The sequence below is a fragment of the Odontesthes bonariensis genome, chromosome 19 (assembly GCF_027942865.1).
Source record: "Odontesthes bonariensis isolate fOdoBon6 chromosome 19, fOdoBon6.hap1, whole genome shotgun sequence".
Classification (NCBI taxonomy): Eukaryota; Metazoa; Chordata; class Actinopteri; order Atheriniformes; family Atherinopsidae; genus Odontesthes; species Odontesthes bonariensis.
In genome coordinates, this window is record NC_134524.1 from 25,022,115 (window position 1) to 25,042,732 (window position 20,618).

Here is a 20,618-nt window from a genome sequence, read left to right on the forward strand (position 1 = left end):
TGACTTGTGTTGTAACATAGATACTGTACGGCTGACAGAGTCTCGTGACAAAGTGATGCAAAGGTGACGTGTTCAATTTCAACAAAATAGCTTGAACTGTTCCGAGATCTCCTCCAAACTGAGTTCACTCTGACTGCTGTCAACTGCAAGTAGTGATGTCTATTGTGTTTTATCTTATATGTATAATGTATTATTTCTTCATTTTTCAACTTAATCATACCCAGAATAACATGTTGATTGTGTTGATATTTCTACAGTCAGCTCAACACTACATATATCTGTACAATGTTTTGTATGCCATGCTTTTTGTACATTTACATAGAACAATACATTTTATTGAAAAAACCCCCCCTCTTAAACCGGTCACATGGTACGGCCGGTTCGAAAGGCCTCTGACGTCACCATATAGTCATCGACACGCGCCTCAGTACGAGCTTCACAAAATACATCCGAAGTTACTGGACACGCGCTTCAGAGTCAAATCCCTGTTGGAAACATCTCTACAGACAAATACGCACATTGAGAAACGGCCCATTACCCGACACACACTGCGAAGCCTCGGCTCATCTCGGCTCATCTCGGAACATCTGGTAGCATATCAACAGAAAGCTGCATGCAGGTGAGTCCAGAAAAGAATGAATTTAGCGGTCAGACGTTAGCAGAAATGTCTTCAAAGTGCTCTGTGTCATTGGTTTGATTCCTGCTGCTGGACACGGGCAGTCAGAACATGCAGCAGAGAGTAAAAAGTTCAGATAACCTGGCTGCCTGCTATTCACAGTTAGCCCGGCCTGCTAATGCTAATGCTAACGCTAATGCTAACCGTTAAAGCGTTAAACCATCCCAGAAACACAACCTCAGCTATAGATTTCAATAAGCCGGCCAGATGGCCAAATAAAATGGAGCTTTATCCTTTTAGCTGTGTGTGAAACATACTTCTGGGCCCTTTTCTTCCTCTTTTCTAACCTTTTGAGGCACTTTTTGACCATCCTGTCACATTTCCCACTAAAGTTTGAGTTTTCTGAACTTCTGTCTGTAGTTTTGCTGAAATCTTTTGTGATTGAAAAAGTTTGATGATCAATGTCAAATGTAGAATGGTTCTTTCCAGACTTATCTGAGTATCATTTGGCTTTTTGATAGAAGTGTGCAGCCAAAACATGTGATTTGATGTGTTTAATGTACACAATATGCCATATTTCATGATTAGATCTTCAAATGGGACTTAATTATGCTCAATATAAATCCTTTAATGACATGAAGAGTTTAAGTTGTGTGAAGAGGAGTCAGCATTATTATAAAGACTTGTGGGTGATCCAGGAAAGTATCACAGGAGCAGTAGAAATCCAGTTCTCCTCAGTATCAGTGTGTGATTTCTCAGATTTACACTCAGAAGCCCATTAAAAGACAGTCTGACTGTCCTCTTCAGAAGTGTCTCATGAAAGCTTCATTATTCACTTTCCTTTACATATCCAATATTTTCTGTTATCCACGAATCAACAAGGACTGAGCACATGATAAAAAGGTTCTGGAAATGAGAACGGGTTTAGAAACGGAGAGAATCTAAACCTCAGTCTTTGGGATGATATTGGGACCCTTTCCTCAAACAGGATCATTGTCTTAATGTAGTAAAATGATTTAAGTTGATGGTGTTCCACTGACTCAAATGAGATTTATGGGATATTGCACACAGTGGGTGTCGGTCTACAAAGTTATTATTACATTTTTTTCTGAATTTGATCAAAAAGCTACAAATATTTTGAACTGTGACCTTAGTGGGTCTTTAAAGAAGCATTTTAAAGTTCACAGGGATTTAAATAAAAAGCACAGTAATGAGTTTAATGGAATGTGACTGGCTGGTTGAAAACTGTGCAGACCAGAATGGAGCAGCTGAACCAGGAGCTGAACCAGGAGCTGAACCAGGAGCTGAACCAGGAGCTGAACCAGGAGCAGAACCAGGAGCAGAACCAGGAGCAGAACCAGGAGCAGAACCAGGAGCAGAACCCCTCCACCAGTAACAGAGCCGGCTCATCCTCTGGGTCCACCGGGCCACAGGTCAGTGTGGAGGAGGTTTTTATTTTATTTCTTATTTATTTGGTTAGGACTCTGCACATTAATCAACATATCAGCAAAGCATCCATGTAAATATGCCGGAGTTAGCACAGCTGCTAAATTTCATTCGTTGTCCTCAGGCAGGTATCATAAAAACATACAGACAATACACCATGACAAAAAACTAAAGAACAAACAAACAGAAAATATTTAGAAAGATTCACATCAAAGTTAAAGGTATAGTTCGCCTCTTTTGACATGAAGCTGTATGACATCCCATATCAGCAACATCATTTATGAACATCTTCTTACCCCCTGCTGCGTCCTGTGAGCAGAGTTCCAGCCTCGTTTTGGTGTTGATGAAAGTAGTCCGGCTAGTTTGCTAAGGTCCCGAAAATAAAGCATTTTGCTTCTCAAAACAATACGCGTTCAAAAGAGTAATACATTTGCATCACAAAATCCTCCTTCCAGAAAAAGTCAGAGCTCACATCGCTTGGCCCTATTTTCTCTCTCCCTTCATATCACTGCCTGCTGTGTAAACCGTGCAGACCGAAGTGCAGCCCGAGCACTCCCCTGCTTCCGAGCAGCAAACACCGTAACAGCTGCAGCTATCGCTAGGTGGCTGTTAGCATTGATATGAAGGGAGGCAGAAATAGTGGACGTCATTGAGCGATACTCCATCATACTTAGCTGCCTTCCCTCTAATTTTTCATGTGTCTGGGCAAACACACCAGCTCCCTGAGCACACTGAGGAGCACTGTGAGCAGCATCAGATGTGCACGCTGTGGCCACACACCTGTATCACACCTGTTCAACACCTTGGATCATAGCCAGTTACATGGCTTATTAAAAGAATCAAATCACAGCAGTAATTTCCATTAGTTGCACAGGCTGGAAAACTGGGTTGGATTTTCTGGAGCGGTCCTTAACTGGGGCCGGGGGAGACTCCGCCTGTTGGACTGCCGGGGCTGGTGAAGACTCCACTTGTTGGGCTGTTGGCGCTGGTGAAGACCCCTTATCTTGGGGTGAGGATGATGACGTTGCAGGTTCTTTCTGGATCTACTGTCCTCCATGGTCAGTCCTTGTCTCAGCGCCCTCACCAGAGCATTTAATGCTCTTTTTGGGAAGTCCAATTAAAAGAGCATTACAGAAATGGAGTGTGCTGGAGATGAATGCATAGATGAGTTTCTCCTGGTCTTTTTGGGAGAGGAAACCTTTAATTCTGTTGATGTTTCTGAGATGGTAAAAAGCTGCCTTGGTGACAGCTTTGATGTGGCTGCTGAAAGTCAGATATGAGTCTATCAACACTCCGAGGTTACCAACTTGGTCAGTGATTGTAAGGTCCCGAGTCTCAAGATGTTTACCAACGCTGACCCTCTTCTCTTTGCTCCCAGACAGAATGATCTCAGTTCTGTCTTCATTTAATTGTAGAAAATTCTCTCTCATCCAGGTGTTTACTTCCTCCAGACACTGACACAGTACGTCTGCTGGGCTGCAGTCGCCATGGTGACAGAGACACATAAAGTTGTGTATTGTCTGCATAACTGTGATAATTGATGTTAAAATTCTGCAATATCTGACCCAAAGGGAGCATATTCAAGTTAAACAGAAGAGGTCCAAGAATTGACCCCTGGGGGACTCCACAAGTCAAATCAAATCAAATCAAACTTTATTTATAAAGCACTTTTCATACATTAAAAATGTAGCACAAAGTGCTATACATGTTTAAAAGCAGCCCCCATCCCCACCCCACCCTGCCGCACATACACACAAATAGACATATGCACACACACTCACACACATATATGTATATATACACACATATATATATATATATATATACACATACATACATAAAATAAAATGAACTTAGAAACGTGTGGCTGAATACAGAGGAGCCAGGTCAGGAAACACCATGACAGGATGCCATCTGCACTGGGTGCTGCTCACAACCCACGACCAGGACGCCTCCACTCGGGCACACACCAAGCTAATAGGCCAGCGAGGGGCCCACAGCAGTGGAGCACTGCCGCAGACCCCCCCACCCGGCCAAGCCAATGCTCACCACAAGTCAGAGACATCCCAGCCAGAGTTGATCACAGCCCCCAGTACAGATGGTCCCCACCGTCATGGCCACTCGCTCAGATTCATAGCTGCCAATTGTAACAAAATCAGTCCGGCCTTCTAAGTAGGACCTGGACCAGTTAAGGACCGCTCCAGAAAATCCAACCCAGTTTTCCAGCCTGTGCAACAGGATTCTGTGATCTACAGTATCAAACGCAGCGCTGAGGTCCAACAGAACCAGGACTGAAACATTACCAGAATCAGTATTCAACCTAATGTCGTTTAACACTTTGACCAGAGCTGTTTCAGTGCTGTGATGACGTCTGAAGCCTGATTGAAAGTTATCAAGACTTCTACTTTCATTCAGAAAGTTGTTGAGCTGGTTAAATACAACTTTCTGAATAATCTTGAATATAAAAGAGAGGTTAGAGACAGGTCTGTAGTTGTTCATCATAGAGAAGTCTAGAGTTTAATGGCTTAATGGCAGCTGTCTTTAGTGACTTGGGAAAAATGCCTGATGCCAGTGAGCTGTTAACTATTTGTAGGAGATCACTTTCTACTGAGGTAAAAACAGTTTCTAAAAAGTCGGATGGTATTATGTCCAGATTGCAAGTGGTTTATTTCAGATGCCGAACTGTTTTTTTTTTTTAAGTATTTCTTTGGGCTTTTTATGCCTTTAATGATAGGACAGTGTGAGAGAGACAGGAAGCAGGGGGCAGAGAGATGGGGAAGACACGCAGCAAAGGGCCACTCGGTGCGCGAGTCGAATCGGGGCCCGCTGCATCGAGGACTGCAGCCCCTGTACATGGGGCGGCTGCTTAACCCACTACGCCACCGACCGCCCCCCTCTAGGATTTTTAAATCAACAATATCAAATTGTGACATAACATCAGAGTTATTTCTAGGTTTTAGACACAGATTAGTTTTCTTGTTTGTCTGTCTTGCGTGAATGTTTTGTCTTATCGTTTTTATTTTTTGGCTAAAAAATTTGGCAAATTCGTTGCAATTCTCAGTGGAGAGGAGGTCTGGGTTTGACTGTTTAGGATGATTCGGGAGTTTTTACACCATAGCAAACAGTTGGAGAGTTGTTGACATTCTTATTAATCATTTCAGATAAATGCAGCTGTCTGGCCTTGCACAGCTCATTGTTATAACTACGCAGGCTTTGTTTGTACAGCTCAGAGTGAATCTGAAGGCGGTCCGCCCCCGCCAGCAGGTTCAGTCTGGCCCGGGGGATAAATCTGCATTATTAAAAAAATAAGGTAGCGGCGCTGTGTTTTAGTCAGTGCAATCGCTTTACCCGCTTTTTCTGTTGGCCTTGACACCCTCATCAGCGAAATGTCTTTGTCAAAAAAGAGAAAAGTGGATACAGAGTGTCGGATTTTTCAAGAAAAATGGACTTCTTCTTATATGTTCACGGAAGTGAATGGGAAACCCGTGTGCCTGGTGTGCAAGCAGCAAGTTTCCGTGCTTAAAGGATAAGACCGGTTTTTTGACATTGGGCCCTTGATTTCACATTATAACATGATGTTCTACTCACCCCTGCTTGTTGTTGGTCATTCGGAGCTGTTCCGAAGATATTCGCGAGGCGTCTGGCTGCTCTCTTGAGATATTCGGCCATGAAACGGTTTCCTATGGGCAAGCTTATACAGGCACAAACTATGCTGTTTATAATTTATTAATTACTCTACACTAGCACTGATAACGTGGAGGTACGTCGCTTACTTAAAAAAATCCGGGTTACTAATTTTGAATTTTAGCCGAATGAATAAATAGGCAGCAGGTCTGTGGGCTGTCTGTGGCAGTAGCACGACGATGATGTCAGTAACACCCACTTTACGACGAAAAAAACAAAATTACAATAACCCGGATTTTTTTAAGTAAGCGACGCACCTCCACGTTATCAGTGCTAATGTACAGTAATTAATAAATTATAAACAGCATAGTTTGTACCTGTATAAGCTTGCCCATAGGAAACCGTTTCATGGCCGAATATCTCAAGAGAGCAGCCAGACGCCTCTCGAATATCTTCGGAACAGCTCCAAATGTTCAACAACAAGCAGGGGTGAGTAGAACATCATGTTATAATGTGAAATCAAGGGCCCAATGTCAAAAAACCGATCTTATCCTTTAAGGAATATAATATTCGGCGCCACTATGAAAGTCAGCATAGTAAAAATATAACAACTTGCACGGAGAACTGAGAAAACAGAAGGTCAATGAAATGTTGGTGGGTCTGAGGAAACGGCAATCTTTTTTCACCCGGAGCCGAGAGGTCAGTGATGCTGCGGTGAAAGCCAGCTACTTAATTGCTAGCCAAATGGCATTAGCATCAAAGCCGTACTGTGAGGGGGAGTTCGTCAAAAACTGCATGCTGAAGGCTGACGAAATTGTGTGTCCTGAGAAGCGACAAGCTTTTGCCAATATTAGCTTGACGAGAAATACCGTGGCAGACAGGATTTCGGAACTATCGGCAGATTTGGACAGCCAACTGAGACGCAAAGTGGAGTCATTTCTGGCATTTTCTGTTGCAATTGATGAGAGTACCGATATTACGGACATCGCTCAACTGGCCATATTCATTCGTGGAGTTAACGAGACTTTGACTGTCACAGAGGAGTTTCACGAGTTGGTGCCTATGACCGACACCACGACAGCTGAGAACATTTTTTGCTCAGTCGTTGGAGTGCTGGACAGAGTTGGGGCGGACTGGTCCCGCGCCGTAAGCCTGGCTACTGATGGTGCGCCGTCAATGATGAGGAAAAAGGCAGGTGTTGTGACCAAGTTCAGAGAGAAAGTACAAGCCACAAATGGAGGGGGTGATTTTTGGACATTTCATTGCATTTTGCATTAGGAGGCATTATGCTGCAAGTCCTTAAAATGGATCACGTCATGGAAGTGGTTGTCCGAACTGTTCATTTCATCCGAGCCAGAGGTCTCAATCATCGTCAGTTTGACAGCCTTCTCAGGGGCTGTAACATTAACCATGGTCTGCCATACCACACTGAGGTGAGATGGTTAAGCAGAGGTGCTGTGCTGAAGCGCTTCTCTGATCTACGTGGAGAAATCCGAGAATTCATGGAGAAAAAAGGAAAACCTGTTAAGGAATTACAGTGCCCACTTTGGCTGCAGGACCTTGCATTTATCGTTGATATTACAGAGCACTTGAATAATCTGAACAAAATGTTGCAAGGATGCAAAAAAATTATAACAGTATTATGACAGCATACGTGCATTCAAGTTAAAGCTCACGTTATGGGAGACACAGATGGCAAGCGGTGACCTTGCTCATTTTCCATGTCTAAGAGGTGTGTGCGCAGCAAGCTTTAATCCTGACTTGAAACAGTACAAAGACAAGATTTCAGGGATGCTGAGGGAGTTTGAGAAACGATTCCAGGTCTTTAGCGAACTCGAGACAGAATTCACAGTTTTTCGCTCACCATTCGCAGTCAGAGCTTCTGATGTGCCCGTTGACATGCAACTCGAAATCATTGATTTGCAGTGTGATGTAGAATTGAAGGACAAATTTGCCTCTTTGAGCTTGGACACGTTTTACAAGTATCTCCTACCAGGCTATCCTAAATTAACAGCACTGGCTGCAAAAATGTTGTCCATGTTTGGGTCTACCTATCTTTGTGAGCAAGTTTTCTCTGTAATGAACATTAATTAAACGAAGCTGCGCTCAAAGCTCACACTTAAAGGAGATTCTGAAACTGGCTGCTACTCAAGACATGATGCCTGATATTGATGCATTTGTGTGCAGGCTAAAAGATGCCAAATTTCAGGGGCAAATACTGAGCAAGACTAAGTCCTATGGAACAGGGTTCCCACGGGGTCCTAAAAAGTCTTAAAAGCATTGAATTTATGAATTTGGAAATAATACCTTAAAAAGACTTGAAAAAGTCTTGAATTTTGATATCTGGGTCTTAAAATTTGTGCAGTAACTTCCCCATATCATATTCTCCTCAAACGTTTCATTTGTCAACTAGGCTACTATTATTTTGAAAAGCCTAAATAATGTAGCCTAAATGAAGAGTGGCGGAACCAATCATTGAGAACGCAACGCTGCCGCTACCGCTCCGCCCCGGGTCCGATCACATTGCTACAGCACTGACACAGACCACAGCAACAAGCCAAGCAGAAGCGTGAAAAATCAAGGCAAATCTCAGCAGAAAACAAGAAAGTTTAACTTACGCCGTTATGTTGTTTTTTAACATTAGTTTGCGTTTCCTTGCTTCCCATTTCTTGCTGGGATTATGGGGAAATGTAAATGTAATGAAGCGTGGCGCGAGAAATAATCATTTTGTCACTGGTTAAAACCAGTGGACAATAATGTATACGAGGCTTTTTGCACAGTGTGCAAAAAGAGGATTCAGCTTGGTACCATGGGCTTGAAGGCTTTAGAGTCTCACGCCAAGTCCTCCAAGCAAATTAATAATATCGAAGCGAAGGATCAACGTCCTTCCATCGCCGGGGTGTTTCAACCGGCCAACGCTAGCCAGTTAGCTATTAATGTATCTGAGCTAGCAGATAACGTTAACCAGCCAACTGCTAGTACAGCCCCTCAAGTTACGACCGTCACCGCAACTAGAGTAGATCTGCGAACAGCTTTTGGGTCCACACCAACCATGAAAGCAGAGGTGTTGTGGACTCCTAACACAATCGCCAAACACCATTCATATAATGGAAACGAGGGTATTTCAGAGTTGTTTAAATGCATGTTCCCCGATTCCGACATCGCTGCCACAATTACTTGTGGTCCCGACAAAACGGCGTACATAGCCAAGTTTGGTTTAGCTGTGTATATTAAAGAGGAACTGGTGTCCAAGGTAAACAAATCACCGTTCGTTCTTATGTTCGATGAGAGCCTCAACAGAACGACACATTTTTTTGTTGATTTTCATTATTTATAGTTCTCTCTACTCCCCATATTCCAAGCATGGAATAAGTAGCTCGCTAACATAACCAATGTTAAAAAACAACTTAACGGGGCTTCCGGTTTGGACGAAATGCAGTAGGCAGCGTCGAGTCTAGCTCCCGTCACTTTTATTCATTTAACATTTCAAATGCCCATAGTTTCGATTTTGGCCATCGCCAAGTTATTTATTCCACACAGAACACTTTGGTGCTGGATGATGCCTCCCAAACCATCAAAATCAGGCCGGAAGGACGAGTCTGACAGGGGCGACCTCGCTACTGCAGCAGGTTCGGAGTTCAACATGGCGGTCCTGGCTAGCCACTTGGAGGCGCTTCGGAGCGCTATTTCTTCGGATTTTAACGCTTCCTTTTCAATGCTCGAAGCCAAACTGGACTCCATTCAAACCACAGTCTCTGACCATACTCACTCAATTGTGTCTCTTGAAGCCAACGCAAACCAACAAGACGGACGCATACAAAGTATGCTAAACTAGCGGAGAGCAACACCAGGCTACAGGCTAAGCTAACGGACCTTGAGTCCCGCAGTCGCCGTAATAACATTAGAATTGTCGGCTTACCTGAATCCATCGAAGGACCTCAGCCTTCCATCTTTTTCTCTGAGCTTCTGTTCGAAGTCCTCGGTGACAACGTTTTTGCCCCCCCCCCCCCCCCCCCCCGCGCTAACCCTTCCACGTAAAACAACAACTTGCACACTGCAGAAACGTCACACCACTTTATAACCCATCCGACAATAAAGTCACAAGCCTTACCATCAAAACCATATGCATGGTTCCCACATTACTGGCATGGGGACGTTACAAAACAACTTTATAAACAGCATGTAACTCACCGGCTGGTTGTAGGCTCGCGCATGTGAAAGCCCAAAAGAGTCGATGGAGAATAATCCCATATACAAAACAATTATATTCTCTAGAAAAACTGCGTTCAAGTATTTAAAACATTACAACAATACATGCCCAGTAATGTGGAGCGACCTCCACACAGGGAGCGCAGATTTGCACCTCTCTGTGTCTGTACCCCGCCTCTCGCCCATTGACTGCTGGGATAGGCTCCAGCCCGCCCGCGACCCGATCGACGGATTCAGCGGTATAGATGATGGATGGATGGATGGATGTGTCCTACTATCAGTATTTGACAACCTCTAGCAATGGAAACACGCTTCAAATGCCCCGGAGTTCCCCTTTAATGTTTAGATAGGGAATAGAACCCCGGAAGATTAGTGTTAGTGTAATTACAAACATTGTGTAATTACACAGATTAAAGCTAGTGTTTGATTATGTCGTGTAATTCGGGTTTAGTTCTGGGTATGGTAACATGGGTTTTTATTTCATTTTTTGTTACCGTCAATATTACTATAATTTTCTGTCTTCTTTTTCCCACCCTCCTGTGTAAAAAAGACAGTATTTGTCCAGGTCAACTGTTCTCCCTCTTTGATGGTTTCTCCCATGACAACGACACGTAGTGGAGTGCTCCTGATTTCTTGGAACACTAAGGGCATGAATAACGCTGCTAGGATTGGTAAGGTAATGACACGGCTGCAACATCTTCAAGGTGACGTCATATTCCTACAGGAAACCCATCTTAAATCTTCTGATACCCTTCGTTTTAAGAGGGCGTGGATGGGCCACCTGTTTCACTCAAAATTCTCCCACAAAGCCAGAGGAGCAGCAATTATTATTCACAGGAATGTCGGATTTGAATTAACGCATTCAATTTCAGATCCTAATGGTCGTTACGTTGTGGTTTCGGGCATGTTGCAGAACACACCAGTAATACTAGCTTCTATCTACGCTCCCAATTGGGATGATGAAACATTTTTTGTGAACCTCTTTGCTCGAATTCCCAATGCCGACAACCACCGTATTATTATGGCCGGGGACTGGAATTTGGTCCAAGACGTGAGTCTCGTCAGGTCATCGCTCACACAATCTTCTCTCTCCAAATCCGCTAAAGTAGTACTGCATAATGCATCACAATTAGGACTCTCAGACCCCTGGAGATTTATTAATCCCCAAAGTAGAGCCTTTTCCTTCTTCTCGCACCGGCACCACACTTATTCACGAATTGACTTCTTCCTACTCGATAACAACTTGATTCATCTAGTCAACTCGTGCGAATGCCACTCAATAACCATCTCTGATCACTCTCCCACCTCAATTGACATTAATTTCCCTCTTGGTAGGTCTCCCCTTCCATTATGGAAATTCAGTTCCCTACTGCTGTCAGATAGTGAATTCAAAGATTTTGTTTCCACTCAGATTTCCTCATTCATTGAAATTAACGACACTCCTGACGTTAGTAGCGGTGTTCTCTGGGAGGCTCTTAAGGCCACAGTGCGAGGACAGGTCATTTCTTACACTACACGTAGGAGAAGAGATGAAAAGGCTAGGATTTCCGAAATTTGTGAGGAGCTTCAATTACTCGATGAAACATACTCTTCCTCCCCCTCCCCTTGTCTTTATAAAAAACGCCTTCTGCTACACTCGGAACACGACCTTCTAATGACAGGCATTGTTGAGAGACAACTGAAACAGTGTAGGCAGCGTTATTTTGAGCAGGGTGACAAGGCTGGTAGACTTTTAGCTCAACAAGCTCGCGCCGCCAGTACGTCCAGATTAATCCCCCAAATTAAACTGTCTAATGGTAACCTTTCTTCTAACCCAGCTGATATTAACAGGTCTTTCTTAGAATTTTATACCAACCTCTACACTTCGGAATGCCCCCAGATCCCCGCCACAACCCCAAATCCTCTCAACTTTTTAACATACCCCAAAATCAACGAGAACACTGCTAGTGATATGGGCAGCCCCATCTCCACTCTGGAGATACAAGATGCAATAAAATCTATGCAAAGTGGGAAGTCTCCTGGGCCCGATGGCTATACAGTCGAATTTTATAAAGCATATTTCTTTAAGTTAGCCCCTATTCTGGCAAGAATGTACAATGACTCTCTCCAGACAGGCAGACTGCCGCAAACTTTGTCCACTGCATCCATCTCACTGCTCCTCAAGAAAGATAAAGATCCTACTTCCTGTAGCAGCTACAGACCAATCTCACTGTTAAATGTGGATTGTAAGATATTGTCCAAAATACTGGCCACCCGCCTCCAACGTGTCTTGCCAGATATAGGTTCGCTCGACCAAACAGGCTTCATGGCGGGGAGACATTCTTTTATTAACACAAGGAGGTTGCTCAATATTATTTACTCTCCTTCCTCTAACACCCCCGAAGTCATAGTGTCTCTTGACGCAGAGAAGGCCTTCGACAGGGTTGAGTGGGGTTACTTGTTTTTTATTCTCGACAAATTTGGTTTTGACTCCCACTTTATTTACTGGATTAAACTCCTGTATGCCTCTCCTTCTGCCTCGGTACATATCAATGGCATTCGATCTGCCCCTTTCTCTCTTCAACGTGGTACACGCCACTGCTGTTCAATATTGCTATTGAACCTCTCGCTATCTGGCTCAGAAGCCAAGATAGGTTTGAAGGCATTACACGTCACGGCATGGTTCGTAAATTGTCCCTATACGCTGATGACCTTCTCCTTATGATTTCGAACCCCTTATCCTCTCTTCCCCCCATACTGTCAATTCTAGATCAATTTGGCCGTATATCAGGTTACAAACTAAACATTCAAAAAGCGAAGTATTTCTGGTTAATAAAATGGCAAAGGCACTCCCCCAATCCATATTTCCTTTTTAAAAGGGCTCTGGAGGGATTCAAGTACCTGGGGGTGTTTGTTTCAAGCTCTTTTAAAGACCTGTTCCCTAAAAACTTTCAACCACTTATAGACAAATGCAAAGCTGACATGACCAGGTGGGCCTCCCTCCCCGTCTCTTGCGGGTCGTGTCAACCTTATAAAGATGGTCATCCTGCCAAAGTTTCTCTACCTTTTCCAACACATCCCAGTGTGCATCAACAAGTCTTTTTTTCATTGATCTCGACAAGCAGTTGAATGCGTTCATCTGGAGCAATAAGCCGGCGTGTATTAGAAGGTCGTGTCTCCAACTCCCTAAGCCAGAAGGAGGCCTGGCGCTCCCCAACTTTCGCCACTATTTCTGGGCTTCTAATATTAACAAACTCTTCTATTGGGCTAACTGTAAACTTTCAGACCCCTGCCCACCCTGGGTTCATATTGAGTTGTTACCTTCCTCCTTTCTACACTCTATAATCTGCTCTCAACTCCCGGTAACTACCCATAAAAAAATTAAATAACCCAATTGTTACTAGTTCCATAAATATTTGGATCCAATTCAGGAAACAACACGGGTTACATAGAGCTTCAATTCATGCCCCTATTTCAAATAACCACCTATTCTCCCCATTGTCTACTGACCCGGCCTTCCGCATTTGGTCTAACGGTGGTCTTTTGACGATTAACGACCTTTACGTGGATGGTGTTTTTTCTTCCTTTGAACTCTTGTCAGTTAAATTCAACTTGCCCAACAACCATCTCTTCCGTTTTTTTCAAACCAGGCACTTCATTCAAAAGCTTTTCCCCCACTTTCCTAATCGCCCCCCTGAATCACCAATCGATAAAATCGTCACTCTTGACCCAAACCAAAAACGGCTTATTTCAGTTCTTTATGGCCAGATTGGCTCCCTTATTTCGAATCCTACGCTATCTCTTAAGGAGCTATGGGAGAGTGATCTGGGTAATACAATTTCTGATGACCAATGGACTGACGCCCTCAACCTAGTTCATACATCCTCCATCTGCGCTAGACATGGCTTACTCCAATGCAAGGTTCTCCACAGAGCTCAGTTTACTAACGCTAAGTTGGCTAGAATATTCCCGGATCGGAGCGATGCTTGTAACAGACGCAACCAATCCCCGGCTGACCACATGCACATGTTTTGGACCTGCCCGAAGCTTGACAAATTTTGGTCTGACATATTTGGAACCATTGAACAGGCCTATAACATAAAGATAGACCCCAATCCTATAACTGCACTGTTCGGTCTCCCTGCACTTGGAGACGTGCCCACCATTGTACGCCGTGTCGTTGCCTTCTCCACTCTGCTAGCTAGATGCTCTATTCTCCTCAAATGGATTCATGCTTCTCCACCAACACGTGATCAATGGATACAGTCCATCTTACAAAGCCTCCAGCTGGAGAAGCTAAGATTCTCATTAAAAGGTTCTCTGAAATCCTTCCGTTCCACCTGGGACCCACTATTAGCTCTTTTTAAAAAAACTCCCTATCAATCCTTTTGTGGCCCAAACATACCCGTGGGTGGGGGGTGGGGAGGGTTTGATAAATATAATTAAAAATAAAACAAGACTGTGAATAAGGACTTTAGGTAACTTAAAGTGTTAATGGAGCAACTCATATTGCTATCTGTATTTAATCCTTGAGGATGTCCTTTAACCCTCTAGACCCCATAGCGGCCGTTGCCCGCCATTCTTTATTCTCCCATAGCGGCCGCCGCCGGCCGGCATGAAAATACACGTCTTACTACGGGAAAATGATGTTGCTGAACTGTAACTACACACTTCACTAGTTCACAACAGCTTAATGAACAGATTGTTGTATTAAAATATATATGTTTGTATTCAATTATTTCGAGATATTGTCATGTTTTTGAGGGATTTCTCTTGGCCGCAGTTGAGACTGATATGAGAGCGGAGGTTCTGCGTTTGGGCGCAGCTTCACTAGCCGGCTAATTGTGCTATCTACTGTAGTTATGTTTGATATTAGTTCGCAGTGTGCCAAGTATTACTTAGTAGCTACCAACTTCGTTCATTATCACTCGATTACCTCAGCCACTCAATTCAAGAAGATCAAGAAAATGACAGCTCCGAAAAGACCGTGGATGTTTACCTGGCAATTTTCACCGGTTCGCAATTGTCCGACTCGGATTTCAGTGACACGAACGTAAGTTGTAAATGTGATTTAGATAGATATACAACCTAAATTTGAGACGTAGTGGCCAACCTTGTCACCTACAGCCGTTTTGATTTGCCATGCTAACTCCAGCTGATTTATCGTTAGTTATTTGCGAGCTTGCCGGTCAGTATCCTTCAACAGAACATACTACAGACTACACCTACACCAGACTACACCTAAACTAAGAGATAATAAAGCAAAGATGATGATGATCATTACCTTATCTGTTGGTTACCATTGAAGATCCCGAAATAGTAGTAATAATTTCCAAATCCAAGTCCTTCCTTATTGTAGCGACGTAATCCAGTGACAGCTAGCAAGAGCAACTCGAAATGCTGAACTCCGGAGAGGAAATGTCTAACGAAACTGTAGATTTTTTTTTAAAGTCTAACTCCTTGTTTGCTACTGGTAATCTAACTACCTGCCTGGGATAAGTAGCCTACACATATTTCCCGGTTTATGTAGGCGCCTATCAACAAACATTTCAAGTGATGTCGTGCCTGATTATAATGCGAGAATTTCAAACCGGACCTGTCACCATCATTCGTCCACCAAGTGATAGCTCCAGCATTTAGGTTGCCAGAGTTAGACTACGATCAACTCGATCTTATAAATGTAATTGTGCAAACGTATTTGAAATACTTAATACATTTTGTGGAAAATTGTTTGTGGTAGTTTTGTCATGGTACTGTAGTGAAGTTCTGAAGTGGGCCCAAACTATTTCTCTGCATTATAGCCTATCGTCTATTATAATAATAATAATAATAACAATAATAACTTAGTTTTATATAGCGCTTTTCAAGATACCCAAGGTCGCTTTACATTACATGTAGGCATGTGTGTAAATGTGTGTGTGTGTGTGTGTGTGTGTGTGTGTGTGTGTGTGTGTGTGTGTGTGTGTGTGTGTGTGTATGGCAGGGGGTGAGGGGAGAAATTACACTGAATTTCAATAAAAACTAATTTCATTACATTCACTTTACTCTCATTTTATTATTACTGAGGTTGTTCAGAATCACCTGAGATGTTGATATGTTATGCAAAATAAAACTTAAATATGCCTACAGTACTATAACTATCCATTTCAAGTTAAAAAGAGGAGTGAATATTTGTTAAGTCTCAAAATATCCTTTTTGATACAGTTAAATGGTCGTCTATGGAATACATGAATGAATAATTCCTAAAGGATCACGTATCATTTGAAAGAGCCATTTCCAATCTTTAAATAGAAAGAAACTTACAATGAACACTTGTCATTAGTTTTCAAGTTATTCTTGGTTATTTGAAATGTTTCTCAAATTGCCCATTTCTTTCGGAATTCTCAGGAATCTGGAGCATTGTTGTAAAATTCTGTTGGGGTCTAGAGGGTTAAAATGTTGCACTTTACTTCCTTTTTTTTTTTCTTCATTCCACCATTGTCCTCCTGTTATAACAGATATGTAAAGGTATAATTCTGTTTTGATAATACTTACTGTTTATACTATGCCATTTTCTGTACCAAGACTTGTTTGCAATAATAAGATTGATTTAAAAAAAAAAAAAAAAAAAAACTTAACTGTGTCAGTTAAACTTTTTTGTGGTCTGCTGAAATTTTCTTTGATTTTTTTTACACCTCTGTTTGGCTTGTTGTCTGTGCTGTGGTGTTGTAGCGTTTACTACTACTATGCTGCAATGTTTCATCAATGCTTTACACAGTCCACACTTTCATTTGTTTGAGAAATAAATTAACAAATTAAAAAAAAAACGTTTTTCTTTGCCGGTAGGTCTGTGAAATAAGTATTATTTTTTTTTATAAATGGTCTTAAAAAGGTCTTAAAAAGACTTAAATTTGACTTGAAGAACCCTGTAGGAACCCTGTGGAATGATGCTTTCAACGTTGCACTATAAAAATAAACAGTTGAAGTTAATATTTGCTGTAGGAATTGCTGTGAAAGTCAGTGCTAGTCAGTAACAGATTTACAACAGAATAGTTTTGAGTAAAATATTATTTCTTATGCATGCCACATATGTTATCTATGTGAGGTTTTTTATATATATACATTATATGCATTAACAAGGAAGGGGACAAATTTACTTTATCAAATGTCTGTTTAAAACAGCTGGCACTTAAGATTTCAAGTGTGTGGAGTCAATTCATGTGTTCAGAATTGCTTCCCAGATGTGGAAAATGTATCTTTAATTAATTAATTCATTTCTACATTTTGATGTGTTTGGTGTATTTTAACAGGCAGGACAGTGTTTTTAAATTCCACAAAACTGTGACTAAATGTTTTGCCACATTGTGAAATCACTGTGATCAGTTTTTATGCATAATGCACTTAAATAAATGTTAAACTGGGTAAAAGTGTTGTTGGAATTGCACATACTTTTCTTAAAAACTGAGGTTGTTCATAATATATTTAGTAAAAGGACAATTCATTTAATGTAAAGATTTTTATTATTTACTTTTTTTTTGCACTAATACAAAGAAAAAGTGCTTATTGTTAGTTCTATGTAATTTTGGAACGAGTTTACTGATCTGGCCCCTTGAGATAAGATTAAGCTGTATACGGCCCCTAGACCAAAATGAGTTTGACACCCCTGGCTTGGAGAAATCTTTTGTGTGAACTTCAAAAGGATCCAAGTCTTCTTCCTCTCTGTCATTGCAGAAACATGGAGCCCAAGAGGGATCCAGATGGCACTGCTATAAGGACTGTGGGAAAGTTATCAAACGATCAAATCTGAGGTATCATCAGAAGTGTCATACTGGAGAGAAGCCATACAGCTGTGATCAGTGCGGGGCAGCTTTCACTCAATTATCTGATCTAAAGAAACACCAACGTATTCATACAGGAGAGAAACCTTTCAGCTGTGACCAGTGTGGGGCAGCTTTCAATCAATTATCTAATCTAAAGACGCACCAACGTATTCACTCAGGAGAGAAACCTTTCATCTGTGGTCAGTGTGGGAAAGCTTTTACTGCATTAAGCAGTCTAAAGAGACACCAACTTATTCACTCAGGAGAGAAGCCATACAGCTGTGGTCAGTGTGGGGCAGCTTTCACTGAATTAGGTGGTCTAAAGAAACACCAACGTATTCACTCAGGAGAGAAGCCATACAGCTGTGGTCAGTGTGGGGCAGCTTTCACTACATTAGGTAATCTAAAGACACACCAACGTATACACACAGGAAAGAAACCATACAGCTGTGGTCAGTGTGGGGCAGCTTTCACTTTATTATCTAGTCTAAAGAGACACCAACGTTATCACACAGGAGAGAAGCCATATAGCTGTGGTCAGTGTGGGGCAGCTTTCACTGAATTAGGTAATCTGAAGACACACCAACGTATACACGCGGGAGAGAAACCATACAGCTGTGGTCAGTGTGAGGCAGCGTTCACTTTATTATCTAGTCTAAAGAGACACCAACGTGTTCACACAGGAGAGAAGCCATACAGCTGTGGTCAGTGTGGGGCAGCTTTCAATGTATTAGGTAATCTGAAGACACACCAACGTAGTCACACAGGAGAGAAGCCATACAGCTGTGGTCAGTGTGGGGCAGCTTTCACTTTATTATCTAGTCTAAAGAGACACCAACGTATTCACACAGGAGAGAAGCCATACAGCTGTAGTCAGTGTGGGGCAGCTTTCAATGTATTAGGTAATCTGAAGACACACCAACGTAGTCACACAGGAGAGAAGCCATACAGCTGTGGTCAGTGTGGGGCAGCTTTCACTTTATTATCTAGTCTAAAGAGACACCAACGTAGTCACACTGCAGAGAAATGATTGGCTTAAATCAACAACAATTTTTATGGCAGATAAGCAAACATTCACCTGGGAGCAGCAACAGGAACTTCCAATCAGAAGCCTTGCCTTTCTTCAGATTAAAAATCTTCTTTGTGGATTACCACCTTCTCTTGTCAGGACTTTAGTTCTGAATGTTCTGTGGGGAGCACATGTTTGAAGAACCATTGAAAATGCTTTATAATTTGTTGGGATTGCTTTAACTGGGGACGGATCTCCCGACGTTCAAGACAAACATGGCATCAATTGTGAGTTGATGGACAGAATAAAATGCAGTCTGTTTGAAAGTAGAAACATGTTTATTCTGTTACACTGAACATATTTTGTTTTGTTTAAAGTTAAGATCCACAAAGTAGCTTTGCAGCAGCTGTGGGTATATCTGTAAACATCTGAAGAAGCAATATATCATTTCAGTTTGATGTGAAGTCGAGCTTTACACTCGTCTGTATTTCATTGTTCTGTATTTCATTAAAGGGCAGATGTTAACTTTTCTCATTCTCTTCATGTTCTTGCTACACAGATATTTTTGAAGAAAATGTGTGTCTGGTTACGAGGGAAAGTTGACCCTTATCATCTACCCCAAAGAACCAGAAATCTTTAACGCAGGCTGAAAAAGGTTTGGAGTTGTTCCCTGTACTTCCCAGACAGCTGTACGATGCTCATGACTGAAGCTGAAAGTTAAGGCTGTTCCAACACTAAAAGGACACGAGGCTCAACTTTAAGCTGTGAAACTCGTTCAAATGTCTGTGTTGGAATCAGATGTGTGAACGGATTTTAGTCCAAATGTCATGGCTGCACTGAGGGAAAAGGCAGCTAAGCAGGCTAACGGTACTTTGAATTGAACCGTTTAACACGAGAAAACTGAACTGATCTGTTTGTTGCTTCTACTACTGCTCAGTTACTCACACAATCAGGTACTGAGCAGATTTACCAAACAGACATTCTGCTGTAATCTCAGATGCTCTCAGTCGCGCTGCTCACGTTGTTTTAGTCCACAACTCTTCTTCTTCTTCTTCTTCTTCTGCCCCGACGGCTACACAACTTACCCAGAACACCTGTGGCAGAGTGTGCACACAACACCCTTATACTTTATTGGATTGTATCTACAAACTGAAACTCTGATCATTTAAACCTGCTTCAGGCTGTTTTTGTTCCCTTTAGTTTTAAGCTGACTGTTTGGCGTACCCTGAGCATTTCAGTGGAAAATGTTCAGCACAGACTTGGAGTTGTATTGTGTTCTTGTAGTAACTACGTCCCCACAGCTATTATGTCCTTAAGAGTATCTTAGAAAGCGCTTTGTGCCGCTCACAGTGGGAGAATCTCACTGACAAATCCCACTTTGGCCTAAAGATGTGATCAGCGGTGACTTTTTTGTGTTAGCGACTGGCGCTACGGTCCTGGCTGAACAGGAAGTAGCCACCAGAAATGCAAGACAGTCGCTGTAGCCACTGAATGTTACGCAGGACTGTCTTCCTGTATGCAGATGGTCATCAGTGAAGTCACCTCCCCCGAAAGAACCCCGTCATGTTGTGAATATGTGGCAAAACATGGTAAGCCAGCCGGGGGGGCTGTTAGCGTGACAGAGACAGTCCCTCAGTCAGAGACGAACCTCAGAAGTTAAACCCAGTTTGTAACTGAGCTGACTCACAGTGGAAGTCACACGTTAGATCTGGTTCTCAGTGAGTGTTTCCTGTTGAGATCCAGCCGTGTCTGATCAGTGCTGCAGTTTCTTGTTTTGCATTATTCTCTCCTCTTACTCAGACTACACCTGAAACTAATCAAAATCAGGAAGCAGCATGAAGAATTGTCACATCAGCCAACTCAAAGAAGTAATAACAAGTGCTTCAAAAAGGCAAATGACGTAAAAATGAGGAAAATACCCTCAGTCCCCAGAAGT

General features: G+C 42.4%; 1 protein-coding gene across 1 annotated transcript; it reads left to right on the forward strand.

Moving 5' to 3' along the window:
* Nucleotides 1–422: 422 nt before the first annotated feature.
* LOC142369297 (uncharacterized) lies at nt 423–19,192 on the forward strand. Its single transcript, XM_075451635.1, has 3 exons — nt 423–619; nt 1,870–2,049; nt 17,585–19,192. The coding sequence occupies exons 1-3, from the start codon at nt 614–616 to the stop codon at nt 18,701–18,703; spliced, it is 1,305 nt and encodes a 434-aa protein (XP_075307750.1). The 5' UTR covers nt 423–613; the 3' UTR covers nt 18,704–19,192.
* The last annotated feature ends 1,426 nt before the right edge of the window (nt 19,193–20,618 follow it).